General features: G+C 37.0%; 1 protein-coding gene across 4 annotated transcripts in view; it reads right to left on the bottom strand.

The window, feature by feature from the left end:
* Window positions 1–26,100, bottom strand: part of Pde3b (phosphodiesterase 3B) — a 163,297-nt gene that overhangs the window by 62,897 nt on the left and 74,300 nt on the right. For all 4 annotated transcript variants that reach the window (NM_017229.2, XM_039109460.2, XM_039109453.2 and 1 more), the window contains exons 2-4: window positions 8,913–8,963; window positions 6,603–6,851; window positions 3,762–3,901 (exon numbers count right to left, since the gene is read on the bottom strand). In NM_017229.2, the coding sequence (NP_058925.2) occupies window positions 3,762–3,901; window positions 6,603–6,851; window positions 8,913–8,963 (440 nt within the window). The remainder of the gene's footprint in view (window positions 1–3,761; window positions 3,902–6,602; window positions 6,852–8,912; window positions 8,964–26,100) is intronic.

Here is a 26,100-nt window from a genome sequence, read left to right as displayed (position 1 = left end):
AGACCTAGACGAGATCCAGTAAAGCTTTTCTATTAAAAGGGCAAAATAATATATGCTTTATATGACTTTCCTGTTCGTAATTTCTCAATGTTGCCACAGTAGCTAGGAAGCCTGTGAATACTCTAAACTGGTATAAGTGAGTTTCCTCATGGCGCTTTTCACAAAACACGATGGATCAGGTTCAGCCCAGCAGGCGTAGTTCATTTATCATTCTGAAGGTAAATTATCACCTGGAAGGCTTCTATAAACAGATTCTGGTTCCATCTCCAGTTTCCAATTTGATAAGTCTTGGAATAGGCCAGGTTAATATGGTTTTCTAACAAGGTTTCAGATGATGCAGGTTTGCTGATCCAAAGTTCTCACTGAAAACCACTGGCCTAAGATAAAGCTTTTCTTATTTTCTGTTCTCCTTCCTCAGAAAAACTATCATTAACCTAGGTGTTTTATAGAATTGAAATATTTACTGTAGGTTCTAGGGCTTTCACTACCCGTATTTAATCACATAAATACATAATATGTAAAATATATAATATCTGTTGCAAAGTATATGAAACACATGGTTGTTATATCTTCTTTAATTTATATATTTACTGGCCTACTCTCTTCTGTGGATTGTCTCCAGATGTGACCTCAAACATATACTGTCACTCAAAATTCAATGATTTAGTGTCATATTAGACACAGTCCAAATGTTTGATATCCACAGGTCGCTAAAGGCCACAACCTCGACAGTGAGGTATAAAATACCTGTCTGCAGGCATGGATCCAGAGACTTGTATTAGAAAAGTGTGGCGGTCGTTGCTGTTTTACATATTCTTGGCTGTCTCAGTTATGGTTTCTATTGCTGTGATTAAATGCCATGAGCAAAAGCAACTTGGAGAGGAAAGGGTTGATTTATATCAGCTTATAATTATTAGGTCATACTCCATCACTGATGGAAGTCATAGAAGGAACTCAAGGCAGGAGCCTGGAGGCAGAGGCCTTGGAGGATCAGGGCTCAATGCCTGCCCTGCAGGATTTTGCCAACTTATTGTCCCCAGAACCAATCAGGCCAGGGGTGGCACAGTCCACCGTGATCTGGGCCCTCACACATTAATCAGTAATCAAGAAAATGCCCACGAGCTTTGCCTAAGATGCCTGATGGAACTGAGGTTCCTCTCCCAAGATGACCCCAGCTTGTGTCAAAATTATATAAAACTAGACAATACATTATGGTGTCCCAACTATGTATAAAGAACATTTGGAAATTTATTATGGAGAAACTCCAGCTTCTGTATTCTAGAAAAATTATATTTCACATTTAATATATATATTTAAAGGAGACATATATCATAAAACTGATTACTTTTTTGGCCAATTTTCTAAATCTTTGATGAAAAATATGAGTCTATCTGAATATGTTAACTGAGTCCAGAGAGTCTGTGTACATCATAAACGCTTCTCAATTGAAGGTGAACATTTATCTAGACCATTTTTTCTTATAATTATCTGAGGCAGCACTTAGATACAAATGAGTCGAATTTAATATGGCAAACATTTTTAACTGAAAATATATTGCCATACTGAAAATGTGAAGAATAAAAACAAAAACTTAAACTCAACTAGGTATTTTCTCTTTTTTTTTTTTATTAACTTGAGTATTTATTTACATTTCAAGTGTTATTCCCTTTCCCGGTTTCCGGGCAAACATCCCCCTAGTCCCTCCCCCTCCCCTTCTTTATGGGTGTTCCCCTCCCCATCCTCCCCCCAATTGCCGCCCTCCCCCCAACAATCACGTTCACTGTGGGTTCAGTCTTAGCAGGACCCAGGGCTTCCCCTTCCACTGGTGCTCTTACTAGGATATTCATTGCTACCTATGAGGTCAGAGTCCAGGGTCAGTCCATGTATAGTCTTTAGGTAGTGGCTTTCAACTAGGTATTTTCAAGATGATCCATCCCTCCCCTTCCCTCCCTTCCTTCTTTCCTCCCTTCCTATGGCAAAGACTCCTAAGTCTATAGCTCACTTCCCCTTTCCTAGTTCCTATTGGTCTGTGTCATACCTTCTTTTAAGAAAAACAACTATCATCACTATATTCAAGACAAAATTTTTACTGCTTCTCATTCTTCTGTTCTATAAAATATTCATACTTCACTCTACTGTTCTATATATTAAAGTTTTATGAGAAAGAAATTATTTTGATCAAACAACAAAATTCAAGTTAACAACCCATAAAAGAATGGAAATTATAATCATCTGAGTATATTTCACATATAAATCTTAACATAAAGTTTAACATATGAATAGCTATGTACCAATCCTGCCATCTGCTGTTTCAAATGTGTAATTTTAACAGTTTAGCTTGACGCCTGCTCAGTAGTAAGACAGTGTGGCCTAACATGGAATTTCCATTCATTCCACTTCTACTAACCTACATAACTGACTGAAAAGAAGTTTCTACCCCACCACACACACACAAAATCATCAGTATCTTTCATGGCTTTCAAAAGATTTAAGAATCAAATCCTCTGTGTTTGGGGAAATGGTTGTTTATTATTATTCATAAAATTTTAGTTCCTCTATTTTCCCAGCCTCGTTTAACTGTGATTCCTGATTTGGCAGTATTTCATTTCAAGTTCTCAAGGGATTATAGAATGTGTGCATAGTCTTGTTTAAGCAGGCACAGAATTCGGAACATTCTTGCTACCTTAAACTAGCAACTATGGTAAGTCTGGAGTATATGATTTGTCTTTTACTACACAATGGATGAGTGACTACTTCCATAATCTGAAAGACGGCCCACCATAATAGCAGAAAGAGCGCCTAGCATGTGAGAGTGCTCTAGGTTTGAGTCTTTGCAAAAGAGGCTACAAGGATCCAAGAATACAGTACGCTAAGTTGACTTTAGTTGCCCTACGCCAGTGGTTCTCAACCTGTGGGTCACAAACTTCTGGGAGTCAAATGATCCTTTCACAAAGGTCACCTAAGACCATCAGAAAACACCTTCACACTATGATTCATAACTGTAGCAAAACTATTAAGAAGTAGCAACAAAAATAATGTTATGGTTGTAGGTGGGCAAGGGGGTCAACACAACATGAGGAACGTATTAAAGGGTCACAGCATTAGGAACACTGAGAACTATTGAGAACTGAACCCATCTCATGGACATGGTTTTAAAAGGTTCCAACATCCTCTGTACCCAGCTGACCTAAACTTTGATAAGTTGTTACCTTATCTTTAATAGTTTCTTGATTATAACTACTATTGATAAGGTAGGCTACACAGGCTTAATAAAAACAAGAGGTAACCCAGAACTGTCTGCTCCCACCATGCATCTGAAAACCCACATAAAGACAGAAAAAGTAGTAACCCTATTCCAAAGGAGACTCCAACAATCTCTGGAATTCTCTCTCTGATTTTTTTTCTTTACTCTGGAATACTTTGAACAATACTTCCTCGAGTTAAACTTGTCCATCAAGCTAGCCATAGTGCTGCTCTGTCTTTAGAGGCCTGCATTCACCGCTCGAGTAGTATTTCTCCGCCTTATCGTTACCTTCCAATACTTTGTCATTGACAGAGACAAGAACTAAAGCACTAGCTAGAGGTCTCAGTATAGTCTCTGTATTTGAGGCCTTCTCAGACTTTATCACATTTAAGAATTACTACCTATGTTATCCTAAAAATTCTGCAACAGTTCTTTCTTGATTTTAAGACTATTTCAAACTTTGTCAAAATAAGAAGAGAGAGGGGATGCTTCATGTTGCAAAGGTAGTCAGTTTTACCTTGAAACACTGAGTTCTTGGTAAGGCCTTTTGCCACCGCTGCGATCCCACCGTGAGTGGTGCTCACTGGTCAGCAATCCTGACGCTCCTGAGCTCCTCCTCAGCTGTGCAGTCGGGAAACTGGGTTTGCTACTCAACCCCTGTCAAATAATTCAAAACAGCTAAATTATCATCCTTTAATATGTTACATATACTGGCACATCAAAATCAATATAATGAGTACAGGTAAAACAAGCTTCACTCTGAAAACCATCCAACTTTATACTTCCATTTCCAAACTCCACATTTGATATTGTTAACTATTTATTTTTTCTTGATCAAAAAGCTCCTGAGCTCTTATGACAAACTACACTTTTTAATTTTTACATTTTATTCATAGTATCAAAAGTGAAAAAAATCTTTAAAAATGGTCATGGAAGACTGACACTAAAAATCTACTTCAGAGTACAAGGTAGGGCCCAGGGCAGTCACAACTTTTTATATTTTCAGCAAAAGGTAAATAAGTACACGATAGCTAATGTGGAAAAACTCCAGGTTCTCAGTTACATTTAAAAATTAATGATTAAATTAAGTGCAGAGCATCTTAAATACTATTTTACTGTAATTTTTGAGTAAATTCTCAATAGAGCTAAACATTTAAAGGAAATAATACTTTTCTTAAATTATTTTAAATAAATGTGCCCATGATATACATCTAATATAATGTCTACTTTATACATTTCCCCACTAGAGACACTACAATAATATCAGAAAGCTAAATACTCTATGTTTTCACAACAACACTGATTCTGCAAAAGTTGGTGGTAAGTTAGATGCACTATAACCCTTGTTTACTTTGACTTAGGTTCAAATAATCTTTCTTAGTTTGTAATATATGTAAAGAACGTTTCTACTGAGTTATCTGTCCCCTGTTGCCTGCCTTTGGATCCCCTTCCCCTAGCTGGTCAGACTCTTAGAGCCTCAGTGTGAGAGAACATGCTTAGTACTGCTGGGGCTTGATGCACCAGGGCAGGCTGGTACCCATAGGGAACTTCCCCTTCTCTGAGGAGGAGGGGAGGAGTATTGGGGAGAGGAACTAGTGAGTATAGGACTGGGAGGGGGAGGGCTTCGATCGGATATAAAGTGAATAAATAAATTAATGAAAAAAAAGAGTCATTTGTCCCTATCCCCATTCCTTTTACTCATTTTTTCACAAATTCTGAGATTCTTTTCTGATTTAAAATAAATCTTTGTGTTTATATGCTTTTCCAAAATCAGAGACAAATTAGATATGAAATTCTAATACGGAGTTTAAAGAACACAAAGAAAAGGCAAGATTGTTACTTCCTGGTTTTTAAATGAATTACATCAGCAGATTCCAGCACTCTAAATTACTATAATTAACTACAAAGCTTAGGAAATGAGCTACTTAGACATTCTGCTTAATTAATACCATGTTTAAAGTGTTTTTTAAGTCTATAAGAAAACTTTTCTGTTCTAAATACAACAGCATAATAATGTTTTCAGTGGGCTTTTTTTGATTACAATATTTTGTTTTCTTTTTTAACGTTTTGGGCACAGTCTTAGTATGCAGCCCAGTCCCCAGTGTCCATCTCCCTAGTGCTGCAGCTGCAGGACACCATCCAGTTGCTAATGATTACAACTTTAAAGAACTATCTATTTAAAAATCACTACCTTAGACAAATAAATGTGAGTGGGAAATGAAAAAGAAAAACATATTGGGTAAAAACTCAAGAATAACTTAGGAATTATTTTGTTAATTACTCTCATCCCCTTGGGGTGCTTGTAATTATGTGGTGTACTAAAAAAGTCACAGGAATATTGATTCATTGTGAACTGATCGCTAGTGAATATGGGCACTATTTGCTAGACGTTTTAAAAGCAGAAGCATCAACTAACTATCTATGACCCAGATGATAAGAAGTTTTAAAGTCTGTAACTGTCCTTGCTTAATTTTTCAACATTTATAAACCCTAATATTGAGACCTGACAGAATCAAATTAACTCAAAAACTTCATATTTCCCTTTTCTAGATTCTGTATAAACTAGTACAATCTTTAAAAAATAACTTATCTTTTCTTGGTTAAGTTTTTAGCAACTGAATTACAATAATCCCGAAAACATTTTTAGCTTTAAAGCTTATGATTTAAGATACTAGAGAGGTGTCACAATTTAACAATAGATAACAGCACAATAAACAAGCTAATAATATGTACCAAGTTAACATATCCTATATGTCTTAATTTCTAAAATAAGTCTTATTTTTAATTACAAGACAAAATTAACTCCATATCTAATTATGGAAAAGCCAGTGCTCACTGAGTTATAAAAATGCCAGGAAGTAAAAAGAATCAGGGTTTTAAATCTGTAAAAATCATTAAGTAATAATGATATATTATAATAGCAGCCATTGTTCTTGGTTCGACTAATGTAATTCCTAGAATCTACAAATGAAAAGAGATTATGATCTCTTTTATATAAGCCTAGAATTAAGTTCATTGCTGCTTTCTACTTCCTACTATAATGATTTCAAATCATCCTTAACATATAAATTGTTACTGCTAAGTATAACAGTGATACTTGAAATAAAAAGTGCTAGAAGCATTACATTTGCCCAGCATATATGTAAGGCCTTGGGGTCAATCCTCAGCCCTGGGAAGAAATGACTGAAAAGTGAGTACAGAATTGCTATCATTCATAACTGTCCATAAAGCAGCATTATATAAAAGAAGCTGATCCCTGGAAAAGAAATGGTGTGTTATATAACACTTAGAGAAATATTTTAATAAAAATGAATCATTAAATAAGATAAATAAGGCTAGATGATTACTGTATTTTAACCTTGTGAAGTTTTCGATCGCCTTTCTCTACTGGATCTTCTACTTCAGAACAGGGATAAAATCCAGGAAATGGTGTGAAAGAATTAATCTTTGGCCTACAGGAACCTGAGAAAGCACCCATCAAGCTACTGATACTCCGCAAAGAAGAAATGACTTGTGGGGGAAGGCTTGGGTCAATCAGAAGGTCTGACACCATATTGCGAGCTTCATTTAGCACTGAAAGATCAACTCCATTTCCACCTCCAGAATTCTAAAAAATAAAAAAAGGAAAAATACGTTATTTGTTACACAGAAAGTTTAACACTAGAAAGAAAACTCCAATAGTAGGCAGCCACAGGCCATCTCCTGCAGGTGGTGGCGGGCCTTAGACTAAGGTACTGCACAACATGTGTGCCTCACTGAATTTCCAGAGCACGGCGTTCTGTACGTGCTGCAGCAGTCGTCCAAAGGGGCTGAGGAGAAAGCACGTCTACTGCTTGTTCTGCATCCACTCCTATTTCTCCCTGAACTATGAGTCTTTGCCCTTTCATGCTCTGAATACTTGGTTATGCTGTGTTGCCTTGAATGTATGCTGTAGTATTTAATTCAGCTTTTCCAGTTTTAGGCCAGAGTTGGTCTGACACCAACTAGTCTCTCTTATTGGAAATAATTTGAGAGTAATACTGCTTTCCACAAAGAACTGGTTGAAATACTATCTTTCTACATATCAGAACTAAAAAAAGATGTGAGCTCATGTTATGTAATTTCAATAAAATAAAGTATTAAGCACCTCTGAAATTATTATGTAAGAATGATCAGAGATGCCCTAAGACAGATTGGGAATGTTAATTCTTCGGTATGAGAAAATACTGTATGTGGGGTATATTTCCCTTCCCATAATCCTCCCATCTACCTTCCAGTGGTTCCCTTTATTCCCATGATAGTTGTGCTTCCACTTTATTTTTAATTAATTAATTAATTCACTTTACATCCCAATATCAGCCCCCCTCCCAGTACCTCCTCACTCAGATCCTCTCCCCGTTTTCTCCTCTTCATCTCAATAAGAGACTAGACTAGTTCAATAGTACACAGTAAGATATAAACATTTTAATAAAGAAAATTAGGCAACAAATATCTGTGTCATGATGAAAAACAGAAACAAAACATCAGAGGGCGGAGTGATGACTGCACAGTTAAAGCACTGACGCTCTTCCAGAGGGGCTGCTTCACTTCCTAGCACCCGCATGGCGGCTCACAGCCGTCTGTAAGTCCAGACACCCTCCTCTTGTCTTTGAAACTTGCACAGGGTGCACAGGCATACATATAGCCAGAACACAAAAAAATAATAAAATAAAAACATTTAAATACAAAACAAAAATCATCCATTCAAAGGAACATTCATTTTTTAAGTTGGTGTTGAGAGAACTAGTGTAATAAAGCTAATGATGACTCAAATTCCTATAACAGATAATTAAATACTTATGGTCCCTCTCACTGGGAAAAAACATGTTTCAAAATGCCATATTAAATGCAAATTTATAGAGTAGATTATATATGTAAACATTAGTAATTCAAAAAGATCTACCAAAATGAAAAAATTATCAGTTAGTATAAAACACAATAGCATGTATTTCTAAGTTATTTTTCTCTTTCTCCTCATATTCTTATTTTCATTTTCTGATAATGATATATAATACTTACATGACAAATATGAACTTAACTTATCCCATCTCCATTTATACACACATGTATAAAGTGTGAAAACAAAGAACAGTTACTAGAAGTCAAAACAGGGATTCTCACTGGAGTACAGTGGGGTGAGGTTCTGAGGCCCCAGTAACGCTCTTTGCTTTCACATAGGTGCTAGTCAAACAGAAGGTTTAACCTGTGGAAATCCACTGAACTGTACAGTTTTCTGTACATATGTTAAAAATGTAAGAAGTATTTTTCAGAAATGAATTAGAGCATTTTGTTTCCCTAATAAAATGTTCTACCAGTTGATTCAGTGTTTCGTATATCACCTAAAATCAGTTTCTCTCCCTTTGTACATCAGTGTTCCACACCAAAAAACAAACCAAAACCAATACATAAATAAATAATAAAAAATAAATTAACTCATCTTTATTAAAAAGATATTAGTTAATTTTGGTCCATGATTTTATTAAAAGTACTTTTACATAAAGTATAATTTTTTATTTTCTTTTTCTTTTACATTTAATAAACTTTTACAAATTTATTTCTATGAAGATTCTGGTTAACTTAGCTCAGATAAAGAGCATTTTATTATACAGAAATCCTAATTTTGACAGGCATTGGTATTGTTCGTACTCACCTGGTAATGAGGTTTACACCACTGCTTCAAGTCCCAGTCCCAGAGAATCATCTGTAAAAGAGCACTGGGTTACAGACCATGAACAAACACACAGAGGCAAGCTGCAGCTCTCCACCAAAGATCCTACGACAGCTTCGATATCAGAAATGGAATGGAGAGACAAGAATAAAAATAATATTTATAGATTACTTCATTAATTTATATACTCTACAACTGAGCAATCTGAAAACTAAACCATTTTCAGAACAAAAGCACTACAGCAATTTATATTAACCTTCAAACATTTATTATTTGGCTGGAAAGATGGCTCAGAGGTTAAGGGCACTCGCTGCTCTCACAGATCAACCCAGAACCAAATCCCGGCACCCCCATCAGGCGGCTCACAACTGCCTGTAACTCCAATTCTAGGAGATCCAATGCTCAGCTCTGGACTCCATGGGCATTGCATGCACATGGCACACATACAGACCAACACATTCACGGAAGTAAATATAAAAATATCATAAAAAAGGAAAAACAGATCCAAGTGTTTCACTGAAAATGTAAGAAAAATTTACTGTAGACACACCACACCCACCCCAAAAGGGTCGTCATAATCTTAAGCTGGAGTCTGTATGTGGAGCTATTTCTTGTACAGACAAACTTCCAGAATTTCTTGTGTCCTGGGCTAAATTGTATTTAAGGAAACTGTTTACAAGAATCAAAGTATACTCCTTTCAGTACATGGACAAGTAGTGCCTGCTTTTGTTTCTTTCAAGACGACTGGTATAACTCACAGCCCAGCCTTGCTTTCTCTGCTTCTTCCTAGAAGGCTTTCTGCCTACCTGGCTTGTGTAATACAGGAGTCTCTGCATTCAACAAACCAGGGTTAACCTGAAGTGACTGAGCTATCGTGGCCATGACAATCTATTTCTATGAACTGTTTTGAGTTAATAAGTAAGTTCTTCTTTTGGCTTAACTAATTCCTTATAATTGCCATTTTCTATAAGGCTTTGAACCCTAATTTTGAATTGGCCTAATATTAAATTTTGTTTTAAATCCTAAAATGTTCTCTACACTTCACTACTTATATTGTTTCTTATCCTTGGGCTTTCAAAAATCTTTTTTAAGACTTGTTTTAATGACTGGTTCGTGTTATATATCACTAAGGCCATTTTCTGCAGACATGGTCTCTTCTTTCTTGTTACATGTGGATGTATCCAGCTATATGTGGGAGGGGGTTGGCTTTAAGAATCCCCTTGTTTTGTTTGTTTTTGTTTTTTAAACACATCTTTGGTAGGCTATGATAAGTCCAGTGGCCAAGCTTAAGTTCACAGTGTCTTCTGAGAAGCCAGGACAGGATCCTCATCCTTCTCATCCAAACTACCTTCTCAGGCGTTCGCCCAAAGGCATTCTGCTATGCTCACACACATGCCCTTCTTCCAGCCAAGGTATATTTTCCTGCTATCAAGCTTGGAATGGACAGTCGCAGGCTTATAGATGATAAAGCCCATCTTTGATCAGCTTCCAGATCTGCTTGTAGGGACCGGCAATGGCAATTTCACTAGTCTCACTGGGGTCCATCCAGACCTCCCTTTTGCCTCAGCAGAGACCATTTAAAAAAGCAAGCCTCTCCTGAAACCTGAGCATACTCATGGCTGTAGTAGCAAAAATAAAATTATTTGGTCACTACTCCAACATTTACCTGATGGTTGGGAAAGCTATTTTTGTAAAGAAACAGAGAACCTGTGGTCTCTTACTTGATTACTTTTCTTTTTAAATTTCTTAAAATATAAAAAAATATGTTCAGAATCAGGCTGATAGTAGGATAGTCACAGTGGGCTATAATTTGGTGATTCATATTTTAGAAAGTACACCACCTCCAGTCACTAAAAGGTACTGTGGTATTGTTGCTATCCCCTCATCAACATCTTTCCAGAAAGTAAGTTCTGTTTCCTACTAAAGTCTATTTGTTCCCAAAGAAGATTCAAACCATACTATATCCACTATATGCCCAAAAGTGACTGTAGTGTAACAATAAACAAAGTTACTTTTTAATAGACAGGATCATTACATTTATACAATTGTTTTATATGGCCCTAAGTATAGCCTTGTTATAATCACTTCATGTTGTAACTTAATAAGCATGAAAACTGGATTGAAAAGACACAGACGACCTCAACATTGCTAAGAGTCTCTTGTACTTCAGACTGCTCCGACCCACTCTTTGCATGCTGTCTGTATGGGATTGGCTCTGGAGGTTTAGATGCACTACATTAATTCTGTCCTTACTTTAGTATGACAAAGCTCCTTAACAATTGATGAGATCAACTAGTCACCATTCCTTTATAGTAGCACAATCACCTCTCATTATGACTTTTATAAACCTGGTGTTTTTCTCAAGTTTACCAATAAATATTGCTATTTATTGACATTTATATTAATGTTCAGATCTAGTATTCTTGGTGGAGGCCTTCAATAAATCTTAATTAAAGGCCATATTACATAAATAGATATATGCTGTATATTTGTGGTATTAAAGGATCTAGGAAAGAAAGAGATCAATTGCAAAAAAGAAAAATATCTAAAAAGCTTCCTGGATTGAAGCAGAGAATTATAATGAAAATAGGTTGAAATGCATTGTAATGAAGTATCCCTGCTGCTTGCTTATTATAAGATTGATTCTGAGTTCAGACAAATCCAAAATAGTCTACTCAGAAGCCACTGTAATCCACAAAAAGGGATGAAATACTGTCTTTTGTAAGATATGATGGAGCTAGAAGACACCAATTAATTGAAACAAGCCTAACATAGAAAGACAAATGCCACATTCTCATTCATATGTGGAAGCTGAAAAAGTTATTTTGTAAAAACAGAATACCGAAAAAGAAAAGTGGGTTGGAGGAAGGACAGGGAGGAGTTAAACAAGGTATAAAATCACAGTTACTTAGGTGGAATGATTTTTAATATTCTACAGAACGGAAAGTGGCTATATTTCTCACTCATTATATATTTATATATTTTGTAAGGACTAGAAAAGTTCAAACTTTTAACATAAATACTAATTAATTACCCTGATCTGGTCACTACACACTGAATATATATGTAGAATTACCACTCTTCACAATTATATGTCAAATTGAAAGCTTTCTCAAGAACAAAGATTTCAGAATTGTGTTTCATTTGTGTGGGAGGAGGGTGAGTGCGTATATGCATGTCTCATTAGAGATGAGGAAATAGGAAGACATCTTTCATGGGCTAGTGTTCTTTCTTTCCACTGTGGGTTCAGGGATTAAACCCAGATTGTCAGGCTTATATGCAATCACCTTTATCTCTTCATCCATCTCATCAGACTTAAAGCTTTAGAAATTTGGCATTGGTCAGACGTTTTTATTGTCCTTTATAAAAGCTTAATCCATAGCAAATTTAGTGAAAATACCAAAGTTTGATCTTTTGCTATAATGTGACATCAGGAGACAAAAATAAAAATCAATGCAAAACAGTTTAGGACAGGAAAAGGCTAGATATAACACAAGTCATCAAAAATTGAAAAATGCATATTCATACATGCACTGAGAATTAATAAAATATAGCTACAACTATGTATGTGAATTGAGGAGACTTGAACAGAACAAGTCAGAAAAGTATAAATTTACTCAGATAAATGAAATATATAGTATTGAGTAGTGTACCTTTGGAAATATTATTATATGGGATACTGTACAGACCTTTAAGATGGTGACTACCTTTAGAGAAGAGAAGCTATTCAGACTTAAGGCAAACAGGAAACGTTAACTCTAACGTTACCATTCAAGATGGAAGCTAATGGGGACAGAAGCGGAGGTGGCCGGAAGAGTTAGATCCTTGGCATTTCCCCTCCATACCAGAACCATGCCTTAAGAATAGAAGAATGCAATAGTACATCAGTGATGCTTGTCTTTATATTTTATGCATATTTTAAACACTTATTCTGCTTTGGCCAAAAAGAGATTAGAGAGACAAAGAAATAGAGATGGTTATTAGAGAACAAGCTTAAGAAATTATGACAGAAAGGCAAGAGGAAATGGATTCAGTATCAGACACTTTACACGGCAGGTTCTGTGGCATTATTTGTACTTGATGGTAGAAGAAGTAACCAGACTAGACACAGAGGGGAGGCTAAAAGAGCAAACCATTTTCTGCAGTGCTAGGTAGAACCCACACCGCATGTATGCTGGGCAAGCACACATGAGTCACAGCCACAGACAAGGAAGGGACGTCTGATGAAAGGGTCTCTAAATGTGCCTGTAATATCAAATTATGTACAAATTATGTGCAATTAATACATAATACATTTATAATGATGGAGAAAGTTTTAACTAGAAAACAGAAATAATATTATCAGTCAATACTTATCAAATTATGATCTTTGACTTACTTGTTGTTTCACGGTATCTAGAATAGTTAGAGATTAAAGAAAATACTGTGTAATTGTGAAATCTAAATTTAATACTGAGTACCATATAAATTTCAGTATTATCATCTTAAAAGTTACTAACTTTATTTTAAAAAATGCTCCATAGTCCAAAGTCTGCTTATTTGACAAAAATACAAATTAACTGAAGTATTTAGTATCATTCAAACATTATTTTTTTTTTTAAATTTTTTTTTTTTATTAACTTGAGTATTTCTTATATACATTTCGAGTGTTATTCCCTTTCCCGGTTTCCGGGCAAACATCCCCCTCCCCCCTCCCCTTCCTTATGGGTGTTCCCCTCCCAACCCTCCCACCATTGCCGCCCTCCCCCCATAGACTAGTTCACTGGGGGTTCAGTCTTAGCAGGACCCAGGGCTTCCCCTTCCACTGGTGCTCTTACTAGGATATTCATTGCTACCTATGGGGTCAGAGTCCAGGGTCAGTCCATGTATAGTCTTTAGGTAGTGGCTTAGTCCCTGGAAGCTCTGGTTGCTTGGCATTGTTGTACTTTTGGGGTCTCGAGCCCCTTCAAGCTCTTCCAGTTCTTTCTCTGATTCCTTCAATAGGGGACCTATTCTCAGTTCAGTGGTTTGCTGCTGGCATTCGCCTCTGTATTTGCTGTATTCTGGCTGTGTCTCTCAGGAGCGATCTACATCCGGCTCCTGTCGGTCTGCACTTCTTTGCTTCATCCATCTAGTCCAATTGGGTGGCTGTATATGTATGGGCCAAATGTGGGACAGGCTCTGAATGGGTGTTCCTTCAGTCTCTGTTTTAATCTTTGCCTCTCCCTTCCCTGCCAAGGGTATTCTTTTTCCTCATTTAAAGAAGGAGTGAAGCATTCACATTTTGATCATCCGTCTTGAGTTTCGTTTGTTCTAGGGATCTAGGGTAATTCAAGCATTTGGGCTAATAGCCACTTATCAATGAGTGCATACCATGTATGTCTTTCTGTGATTGGGTTAGTTCACTCAGGATGATATTTTCCAGTTCCAACCATTTGCCTACGAATTTCATAAACTCATTGTTTTTGATAGCTGAGTAGTATTCCATTGTGTAGATGTACCACATTTTCTGTATCCATTCCTCTGTTGAAGGGCATCTGGGTTGTTTCCATTTTCTGGCTATTATAAATAAGGCTGCGATGAACATAGTGGAGCACGTGTCTCTTTTATATGTTGAGGCATCTTTTGGGTATATGCCCAAGAGAGGTATAGCTGGATCCTCAGGCAGTTCAATGTCCAATTTTCTGAGGAACCTCCAGACTGATTTCCAGAATGGTTTTACCAGTCTGCAATCCCACCAACAATGGAGGAGTGTTCCTCTTTCTCCACAACCTCGCCAGCATCTGCTGTCACCTGAGTTTTTGATCTTAGCCAATCGCACTGGTGTGAGGTGAAATCTCAGGGTTGTTTTGATTTGCATTTCCCTTATGACTAAAGATGTTGAACATTTCTTTAGGTGTTTCTCAGCCATTCGGCATTCCTCAGCTGTGAATTCTTTGTTTAGCTCTGAACCCCATTTTTTAATAGGGTTATTTGTTTCCCTGCGGTCTAACTTCTTGAGTTCTTTGTATATTTTGGATATAAGGCCTCTATCTGTTGTAGGGTTGGTAAAGATCTTTTCCCAATCTGTTGGTTGCCGTTTTGTCCTAACCACAGTGTCCTTTGCCTTACAGAAGCTTTGCAGTTTTATGAGATCCCATTTGTCAATTCTTGATCTTAGAGCATAAGCCATTGGTGTTTTGTTCAGGAAATTTTTTCCAGTGCCCATGTGTTCCAGATGCTTCCCTAGTTTTTCTTCTATTAGTTTGAGTGTGTCTGGTTTGATGTGGAGGTCCTTGATCCACTTCGACTTAAGCTTTGTACAGGGTGATAACCATGGATCGATCTGCATTCTTCTACATGTTGCCCTCCAGTTGAACCAGCACCATTTGCTGAAAATGCTATCTTTTTTCCATTGGATGGTTTTGGCTCCTTTGTCAAAAATCAAGTGACCATAGGTGTGTGGGTTCATTTCTGGGTCTTCAATTCTATTCCATTGGTCTATCTGTCTGTCTCTGTACCAATACCATGCAGTTTTTATCACTATTGCTCTGTAATACTGCTTGAGTTCAGGGATAGTGATTCCCCCTGAAGTCCTTTTATTGTTGAGGATAGCTTTAGCTATCCTGGGTTTTTTGTTATTCCAGATGAATTTGCAAATTGTTCTGTCTAACTCTTTGAAGAATTGGATTGGTATTTTGATGGGGATTGCATTGAATCTGTAGATTGCTTTTGGTAAAATGGCCATTTTTACTATATTAATCCTGCCAATCCATGAGCATGGGAGATCTTTCCATCTTCTGAGGTCTTCTTCAATTTCTTTCTTCAGTGTCTTGAAGTTCTTATTGTACAGATCTTTTACTTGCTTGGTTAAAGTCACACCGAGGTACTTTATATTATTTGGGTCTATTATGAAGGGTGTCGTTTCCCTAATTTCTTTCTCGGCTTGTTTCTCTTTTGTATAGAGGAAGGCAACTGATTTATTTGAGTTAATTTTATACCCAGCCACTTTGCTGAAGTTGTTTATCAGCTTTAGTAGTTCTCTGGTGGAACTTTTGGGATCACTTAAATATACTATCATATCATCTGCAAATAGTGATATTTTGACCTCTTTTTTTCCGATCTGTATCCCTTTGATCTCCTTTTGTTGTCTGATTGCTCTGGCTAGAACTTCAAGAACTATATTGAATAAGTAGGGAGAGAGTGGGCAGCCTTGTCTAGTCCCTGATTTTAGTGGGATTGCTTCAAGTTTCTCTCCATTTAGTTTAATGTTAGCAACTGGTTTGCTGTATATGGCTTTTACTATGTTTAGGTATGGGCCTTGAATTCCTATTCTTTCCAGGACTTTTATCATGAAGGGGTGTTGAATTTTGTCAAATGCTTTCTCAGCATCTAATGAAATGATCATGTGGTTCTGTTCTTTCAGTTTGTTTATATAATGGATCACGTTGATGGTTTTCCGTATATTAAACCATCCCTGCATGCCTGGGATGAAGCCTACTTGATCATGGTGGATGATTGTTTTGATGTGCTCTTGAATTCGGTTTGCCAGAATTTTATTGAGTATTTTTGCGTCGATATTCATAAGGGAAATTGGTCTGAAGTTCTCTTTCTTTGTTGTGTCTTTGTGTGGTTTAGGTATAAGAGTAATTGTAGATTCGTAGAAGGAATTCGGTAGGGCTCCATCTGTTTCAATTTTGTGGAATAGTTTGGATAATATTGGTATGAGGTCATCTATGAAGGTTTGATAGAATTCTGCACTAAACCCATCTGGACCTGGGCTCTTTTTGGTTGGGAGACCTTTAATGACTGCTTCTATTTCCTTAGGAGTTATGGGGTTGTTTAACTGGTTTATCTGTTCCTGATTTAACTTTGATACCTGGTATCTGTCTAGGAAATTGTCCATTTCCTGAAGATTTTCAAATTTTGTTGAATATAGGTTTTTATAGTAAGATCTGATGATTTTTTGAATTTCCTCTGAATCTGTAGTTATGTCTCCCTTTTCATTTCTGATTTTGTTAATTTGGACGCACTCTCTGTGTCCTCTCGTTAGTCTGGCTAAGGGTTTATCTATCTTGTTGATTTTCTCAAAGAACCAACTTTTGGTCCTGTTGATTCTTTCTATGGTCCTTTTTGTTTCTACTTGGTTGATTTCAGCTCTGAGTTTGATTATTTCCTGCCTTCTACTCCTCCTGGGTGTATTTGCTTCTTTTTGTTCTAGAGCTTTTAGGTGTGCTGTCAAGCTGCTGACATATGCTCTTTCCTGTTTCTTTCTGCAGGCACTCAGCGCTATGAGTTTTCCTCTTAGCACAGCTTTCATTGTGTCCCATAAGTTTGAGTATGTTGTATCTTCATTTTCATTAAATTCTAAAAAGTTTTTAATTTCTTTCTTTATTTCTTCCTTGACCAGGTTATCATTGAGTAGAGCATTGTTCAATTTCCACGTATATGTGGGCATTCTTCCCTTATTGTTATTGAAGACCAGTTTTAGGCCGTGGTGGTCCGATAGCACGCATGGGATTATTTCTATCTTTCTGTACCTGTTGAGGCCCGTTTTTTGACCAATTATATGGTCAATTTTGGAGAAGGTACCATGAGGAGCTGAGAAGAAGGTATATCCTTTTGCTTTAGGATAGAATGTTCTATAAATATCCGTTAAGTCCATTTGGCTCATGACTTCTCTTAGTCTGTCGACATCACTGTTTAATTTCTGTTTCCATGATCTGTCCATTGATGAGAGTGGGGTGTTGAAATCTCCCACTATTATTGTGTGAGGTGCAATGTGTGTTTTGAGCTTTAGTAAGGTTTCTTTTACGTATGTAGGTGCCCTTGTATTTGGGGCATAGATATTTAGGATTGAGAGTTCATCTTTGTGGATTTTTCCTTTGATGAATATGAAGTGTCCTTCCTTATCTTTTTTGATGACTTTTAGTTGGAAATTGATTTTATTTGATATTAGAATGGCTACTCCAGCTTGCTTCTTCTGACCATTTGCTTGGAAAGTTGTTTTCCAGCCTTTCACTCTGAGGTAGTGTCTGTCTTTGTCTCTGAGGTGTGTTTCCTGTAGGCAGCAGAATGCAGGGTCCTCGTTGCGTATCCAGTTTGTTAATCTATGTCTTTTTATTGGGGAGTTGAGGCCATTGATATTGAGAGATATTAAGGAATAGTGATTATTGTTTCCCTTTATATTCATATTTGGATGTGAGGTTATGTTTGTGTGCTTTCATTCTCTTTGTTTTGTTGCCAAGACGATTAGTTTCTTGCTTCTTCTAGGGTATAGCTTGCCTCCTTATGTTGGGCTTTACCATTTATTATCCTTTGTAGTGCTGGATTTGTAGAAAGATATTGTGTAAATTTGGTTTTGTCATGGAATATCTTGGTTTCTCCATCAATGTTAATTGAGAGTTTTGCTGGATACAGTAACCTGGGCTGGCATTTGTGTTCTCTTAGGGTCTGTATGACATCAGTCCAGGATCTTCTGGCCTTCATAGTTTCTGGCGAGAAGTCTGGTGTGATTCTGATAGGTCTCCCTTTATATGTTACTTGACCTTTTTCCCTTACTGCTTTTAATATTCTTTCTTTATTTTGTGCGTTTGGTGTTTTGACAATTATGTGACGGGAGGTGTTTCTTTTCTGGTCCAATCTATTTGGAGTTCTGTAGGCTTCTTGTATGCCTATGGGTATCTCTTTTTTTAGGTTAGGGAAGTTTTCTTCTATGATTTTGTTGAAGATATTTACTGGTCCTTTGAGCTGGGAGTCTTCACTCTCTTCTATACCTATTATCCTTAGGTTTGATCTTCTCATTGAGTCCTGGATTTCCTGTATGTTTTGGACCAGTAGCTTTTTCCGCTTTACATTATCTTTGACAGTTGAGTCAATGATTTCTATGGAATCTTCTGCTCCTGAGATTCTCTCTTCCATCTCTTGTATTCTGTTGGTGAAGCTTGTATCTACAGCTCCTTGTCTCTTCTTTTGGTTTTCTATATCCAGGGTTGTTTCCATGTGTTCTTTCTTGATTGCTTCTATTTCCATTTTTAATTCCTTCATCTGTTTCATTGTGTTTTCCTGGAATTCTTTCAGGGATTTTTGCCATTCCTCTCTGTAGGCCTCTACTTGTTTATTAATGATTTCCTGTGTTTCCCTAAGTGTGTTCATGTCTTTCTTGAAGTCCTCCAGCATCATGATCAAATATGATTTTGAAACTAGATCTTGCTTTTCTGGTGTGTTTGGATATTCCATGTTTGTTTTGGCGGGAGAATTGGGCTCCGATGATGGCATGCAGTCTTGGTTTCTGTTGCTTGGGTTCCTGCGCTTGCCTCTCGCCATCAGATTATCTCTAGTGTTACTTTGTTCTGCTATTTTTGACAGTGGCTAGACTGACCTATAAGCCTGTGTGTCAGGAGTGCTGTAGACCTGTTTTCCTCTCTTTCAGTCAGTTATGGGGACAGTGTGTTCTGCTTTCCGGCGTGTAGTTTTTCCTCTCTACAGGTCTTCAGCTGTTCCTGTGGGCCTGTGTCTTGAGTTCACCAGGCAGCTTTCTTGCACCAGAAAATTTGGTCTTACCTGTGGTCCCGAGGCTCAGGTTCGCTCGTGGGGTGCTGCCCAGGGGCTCTCTGCAGCGGCAGCAACCAGGAAGACCTGTGCCGCCCCTTCCGGGAGCTTCAGTGCACCAGGGTTCCAGATGGTCTTTGGCTTTTTCCTCTGGCGTCCGAGATGTGTGTGCAGGGAGCAGTCTCTTCTGGTTTCCCAGGCTTGTCTGCCTCTCTGAAGGTTTAGCTCTCCCTCCCACGGGATTTGGGTGCAGAGAACTGTTTATCTGGTCTGTTTCTTTCAGGTTCCGGCGGTGTCTCAGGCGCAGGGGTCCTGCCGCTCCTGGGCCCTCCCCCACGGGAGCCCAGAGGCCTTATACAGTTTCCTCTTGGGCCAGGGATGTGGGCAGGGGTGAGCAGTGTTGGTGGTCTCTTCCGCTCTGCAGCCTCAGGAGTGCCCACCTGACCAGGCGGTTGGGTCTCTCTCTCACCGGGTCTGGGAGCAGAGAGCTGCTCTGGGCCGGGATCCGCGGGTGTGGGACTTCTCATTCAAACATTATTAATATCTCCTAAATGTGTGCTCTTTTAATTGTGTTGCATTCTGTATCTCATGGAGAACTAATAAATGGCTCAAACTAAGTTTCCTAAAAAATAATAGCATTATAAATGTAGTGACATAAATGTCCGGTCTAAATGGAGACTATCACAAATGATACAAATCTGCAGTGTGACAACACTATTAAACTCATGAAAGCACTTATGGAGGCAGAAGTGCCACTAGAATATGCCACGGCTCCTTTCAGAAAAGCTGAACTGTATTTTAACTGGCAATCCATTCCCCTATGTGCTTCTGAATATTGTCTACTTTGAAACTTTGTCAAGTAATGATAGGAAAACAGAAACTTTTAAAGAAAACATTAAGACCTCTTTGATAAACTAACATTTTTTCTAGAACAAGAAAATCTTTCCATAGATGAAACAAAGGACTTTTATTCTGAATTTAAAAAAACTATCAAGGCACCACTCATACTGTGAACCCCTCTCTGGCAAAGCACGTCAAGGATGAACCATTGCTGGTAGACTCAGACACTAGACACAAGGAGCAGCAACACTCTGCTGAGAGAGAACAGATCAATTACAAATATGTAGAGATCGTTTCACGGCTCAAGACAACACAAGACAGGAAAAGCACACAAGCAAAGGAGTGATTGTGCAGACACTGTACTTCTCTGCTGATGAAAATACTCAGATTCTAAGTATAAACCATCCCTTGGTAAAGTATAATCCACACACGGAACATCAGCAGCTAACTTTCTATATGTTTATCACAAAATATCCATGTTATAAAAGCTGGCTTGTTTCTCTTTAGTCATTGTTTTGTAAACTTTAGAATCGACTTGAATATGTGCGCTGGAATCAGGACTATTCCTAGACAGTCTCAGATATCTGAAAAGCAAACAGCTTTAGTAAGAAATAAACGTGCCACACCAACACATGCCTGCATGCTGCCTTTCATTAGGTGAGCGTGAGACAGAGCCATGCAGAGCAGACCACGCTGGCCTCAACTTCTTGAGCTTCTGATCCTCCTTACTCCACCTCTAAAGAGCTAAGATTATTACAGTCGTTCATCATGCCCAGCTACCCAAAGCTTTACTTGCAGAAAGCAACTGGTATTTAAAACATGATGAGCAAGATTCAATATAAACAGCACAAATGTAAATGCAATTTTCGCTATAAATTATTTTTTATTATTCTTTAGAAAATGGAGCAACCACTAAAATGTTTTTAAAAAATATGAAATAATTCTATTTCTCAACAGTTAAGTATGATGTGTCTCATCAAATTAATAACTAGAAACAGAGAGTAGACATTAGTGAAAATGTTTATAATTTCAATGTCTATGAATGTATAGAACCAACAGTAATAAATAATACATGCCTCCCCTTGTTTAATTGTGGTTTCATTTAAATGAAGCAGAAAGGGATTAAATGTAAACGAACCTAAAACATGTTATTTACTTCTCATAAATACCTGTTACTACAAAAGAGATTGTTAAAACAAAAACTCTGTGTTTTTACTTTATGAAAGTAGTAAGAATTTATTTTTATAAATTTACCTAAAACTGATGGGAGGTTACCAAACATGCAGAGTATACAATGCATGGCAAGAATAATTTAATATTTTCAAGTACTGGTCTAAGTATTCACTTCTCCTACATAATAAGTAGTTCTTCTGAAATCTTGCTTCCAGATAGACAGTCACTGCTCTGCATGAACACTGTACATGTCAGCCAAGCTGAGGCATCTAAACTTCAATTTCCATAGCACTAGAACAGCATAGACAGACAAGTAAAGCTCAACTGTGGATCACAATAAAAGCATCACGGTAACTATATAAAATAATTTTAAATATTTATATTTAATGTCCCTCAAAATGCCAGTACTCATGCATTATCTGAAACGACTGAGTCTTTTCACAAACTGTGAATACACATTGAGGCTAATTTTAAGAACACTACTGCTTTTTCTAGGTTACATATAAAAATGTATATTCTTTTAAAAATTTTTAGTTGGTTTGATAAAGTTGTACCCATGACTGCATTTATTTAAATTCATCTTTTCTTTGTGGTTAAAAGTTGAATTCTGATAAAAGTTTGTTTGAATATGTTTATAAGTCTAACATGCTTTACAGAGTTCTACAAAACCACCAAAACCACAGTGAATCATCAGCAGTACAACCAGGAGATGTTATCAAGTTCAATTACGTCAATGAGGTTTTACTTCATTTTTCTCTATGCAGCCCAAAAGAAAAACATATATGCATCCTCAAAAACAGAACTGCAGTACTCATGTCAAGCTTAAAAGAATGTGCTGTGGGGTGTTCCCATGTGAACTGTGACCCATGCCGTGTTCTTATTTTTTGAGCTTCATGTTTTTCACATCTATGCTACTGAAACTGAACAAATTTCAGTACTTCCAATTTTTCTAATTCTGTGCCAGCGGAGACAATCATTTAACTTGGTGTTTATTGAACATAAAAGCATAAAGTATAGACAAAATGTTAAACTACAGCTGTAGTTTATAATAGACTCTAATATATAAACAAAATTTGACCCCTATGAAACAAAAAAGAGCCCCATTCAGGAAATCTAAAACGGGGGAAAGGGGTCTGTGAGGGACTTAGAGGTAGGGAAGAGACTACTATTACACTATTTTTTTCTATTATTCGTACTATTATAAATCAACTAATTAATCAACTAATAGAATCTATTATTAATCAACTAATAGAATGATGTTCATGGTGGACTCTGACTACATGCTATAAAGCAATACAATGTTAGGCACTTAATATATATTGTCTCCTTTTAATATTTACTGTAATTATCCATATTCCTGAAATTCTGAGCCTTCTCCATTTCACATATGAAAAAGTATGCATGCCAAAATCATATGACTAGCCACACTTTAGATTGAATTCTAGTGCTTTAGGAATTGTTAGGCATTAGGAAATAGCATCTTATTCTTACAGTTTGCTGCTGTGTGCTGACAATGTGCCCACTGCTTGGGAAAGCATGTAAAAAGCGCAGCAATCTGACATGCCAGCCTGCTTTTCTGTGTGAGAAGAGGAGGCATGGAATGGTGCAGACTACTCTGCTTTGGCCTCCCAGGCCTAGTCTTTGTTCTCCTTTGAACCATAGTGAAATCAAGCCCTGTATTCTGTGTCTGCTGAGCAACATTGCAGCCGACTTACACAGTAGGAGTCAACAGCAGGAAACCAGAGCTTATTCAGAGGTAAAGCTTAGGTTAATTCCTCTATGCAGCTTCCCTGGATCTGTATACCACTCCTCCAGCAACAACTTAGTCCTCCATGACTACAGGTTTTCACAGATGATTCTTCAAGCCATAGGTAAGGTGCTTTCTACTGTTACAAGTCTCTGGTTGTCTAGCCTTCTCTTAGCCATATTCTTAACTGTTTTCATTATCTAGAATATTTGTTATTAAAACATTATTATTATTTGAACCATCTTTGATGGAATTCAGTTTTATGCTGGGCCCCAAAGTCATAAAGGTTATCATAACTAAGTTTTTTACCGTCACAGCATAATGACAGAATATGAAGTTGGGTTTATTTCCTCTGACTTCAATTCATTTTCATTCATACTATGCTAAATAGGTAATGATTTATGTTCTTTAAGTTATGCTTTTTAAAAATTAAGACCTTTGGGGTTGGGGATTTAGCTCAGTGGTAGAGTGCTTGCCTAGCAAGCGCAAGGCCCTGGGTTCGGTCCCCAGCTCCGAGAAAAAGAAAGAAGAAAAAAAAAGAAAAAAAAGAAGAAAAAGAAATATTAAGACCTTTAATTTTTTAATCATCCATCTAGACTTGTGGCTTTTATAAATAAAGGCTGCTTTATGTATTTATACAATAATTCAGCCACTCTATTGTTAAAATCAGACTCTCTATAACGTACATAGTTACAACATCCACTGATATCTGGCACCCACAGATTAAGGAAGCCACTGTAGCAACTCTGAACAATGCACACAACTAAAGATCTATAAACAGCTCAAACAGTCAAATAACACAAAGGAATTGCCTGCCCTGGGTATACTTAGTGCCTAACAAAAGATACATAGCACATGTTTCTGTTCTGATTTCCTGAACCACTGGAAATCAAAACCACTGGACTTACTGGTAAAATAATCATATCCCTACAGAAGGGGAAATAACACCAAATACAAATGTGTTATCTGCTAGAAGTCCTTTTTCTTAGGAATTTTGCTGATGGTGTCTTGATATTTGTATCTTTTGATATGTGTAATCTCTACCCAAAAGCAGTACAAAAAAAGGACAGCACACTCCACTCCTCTGTGAGGGCAAAAACCAGTAATTCCCTATAAGAATTCAACTGCAAAACGGTAACCTTTCACAGTCTGCCATCTTGAGCATAGGAATTATCAATGATAGTTACAACCCAGATACAGAAAGACTGCTAGGTTTCCATTTGTAGACACAGGATAGAAAGAACTGTAGGTAATACCTAAATATTATTGAGGCCATAAATTTGAAAGAGAAAATACTGTGAACAGATAAGCTAGTCAATCGTTTTTTATGTCCTCAAACTTGAGTCTGATTTTTATTTTAAAAAGACTGAGTTCAAAGAAAAGAATTCAATCCAAGTCTGGCAACAATAGCATGTTCACTGTGCTTGGGGGTGCTTGCGTGCACACACATGCGCATGCACACACAGCCAGAGAGAGAGAGAGAGAGAGAGAGAGAGAGAGAGAGAGAGGAGATTTATACATTAGTAATCATGAAATCACAGAATCAGCAATGTTGTTTATGATTATTATAATAAAATTTAGATAAATTAACCTGTTAAATAGATAAATAACTTTAAATTTCCTCTCTCCTTTCCCATTTCACTCTAATTCAATCAAGATTTGCCTTGTTTTTCTATTCCCACATTTATTTTTTGCATTTAACAATATATTAACCATATTTTTTACCTCATGTAAACATGTAAACATGTAAACAACATGTAATTCTCCTTTTACAATTCTAGTCTCACTTTATACAATAACATCATTTTGCAAATAAATAACACTAAGACGAGAGAAACTGATCTTCCTTGTCTTTATAACTCTGTGTCTATCCTTACTTAAAAGAAAAATCTGTATATAGACAAACATTCAAGTAAATAAATGAACTATTTCTTCATAGGTCAGACAAACCTTCTACAAAGAAAAATATAAATATATAATTATATCAATTCACCTTCCTAACCAGTTACCTGATAAGTTTTCCAAGCCTATTTGGTATTTCTTGCATCCTATTCACACACACACACAAACACACACACACACACACACACACACACACACACCCTTTTCCCCTTGGTTTTTTACTCTTTTCTTCCTATTTCTTTACTCTCATTAATTCTTCTATCCACTTAAAAGAAATACATATGTCCCTTAAATTATAAAACTTTTTAAAAACTTCCAAATTTAATAAGAAAATAATAAGAAACTAGGCTGACCAAGTATATTGTCAATATGCAGACTGTGGACCATAAAAAGTTGTGGGTGCTCAATGATTTTGTCAAATTTCCTAAAGAAATAAAAGGCATTTCTTCCAAAATGGACTATGTAGGAAAAATAGCAGAGTATATGTAAAACTGTTTTCTTAACACTTCATCTTATGGGAGTCTTTTCACTTAAACATCTATCCACTCCTTACAGGGCATTAACAATCCAAAGTAGGAATGAACTCAAGTCCACGCTGAGAAACCATTTGAGTTTATTGGGCTACTTACAGAACATGAATAAGGGTTGCTTACAGAAGCAGGCTCAACCCCAAAGCATCACAAAGTTTTAACAGAGCATTAATTCCTACTTTTCCATAACTTCATGGATGGAGTCCCCATTTTCATAGTCTACTCTAGCAACCACAAGACCATGTGCAACTAGGGCAGAATGATAGAATCCCAATAGAGGATTAAATCATCTACTTGAACCCCTCCTTTCATGAAGTAACCTCAACAGATAACAAAATTAATACTCACAGCTGTTTTGATGAAGATGATGGCTGACATACTCAGAGAAGAGTGGTCTGGAACACTTGTGAGAGTTTAAACAATTTCTCACAGCAAAAAATCTTGTTTTGCTAAGATGAATTTACTTTGC

This window comes from Rattus norvegicus, chromosome 1 (genome assembly GCF_036323735.1).
Source record: "Rattus norvegicus strain BN/NHsdMcwi chromosome 1, GRCr8, whole genome shotgun sequence".
Taxonomy (NCBI): domain Eukaryota; kingdom Metazoa; phylum Chordata; class Mammalia; order Rodentia; family Muridae; genus Rattus; species Rattus norvegicus.
The sequence above is the reverse complement of the archived record's forward strand: the minus strand, read 5'-3'. Positions and strand labels throughout refer to the sequence as shown.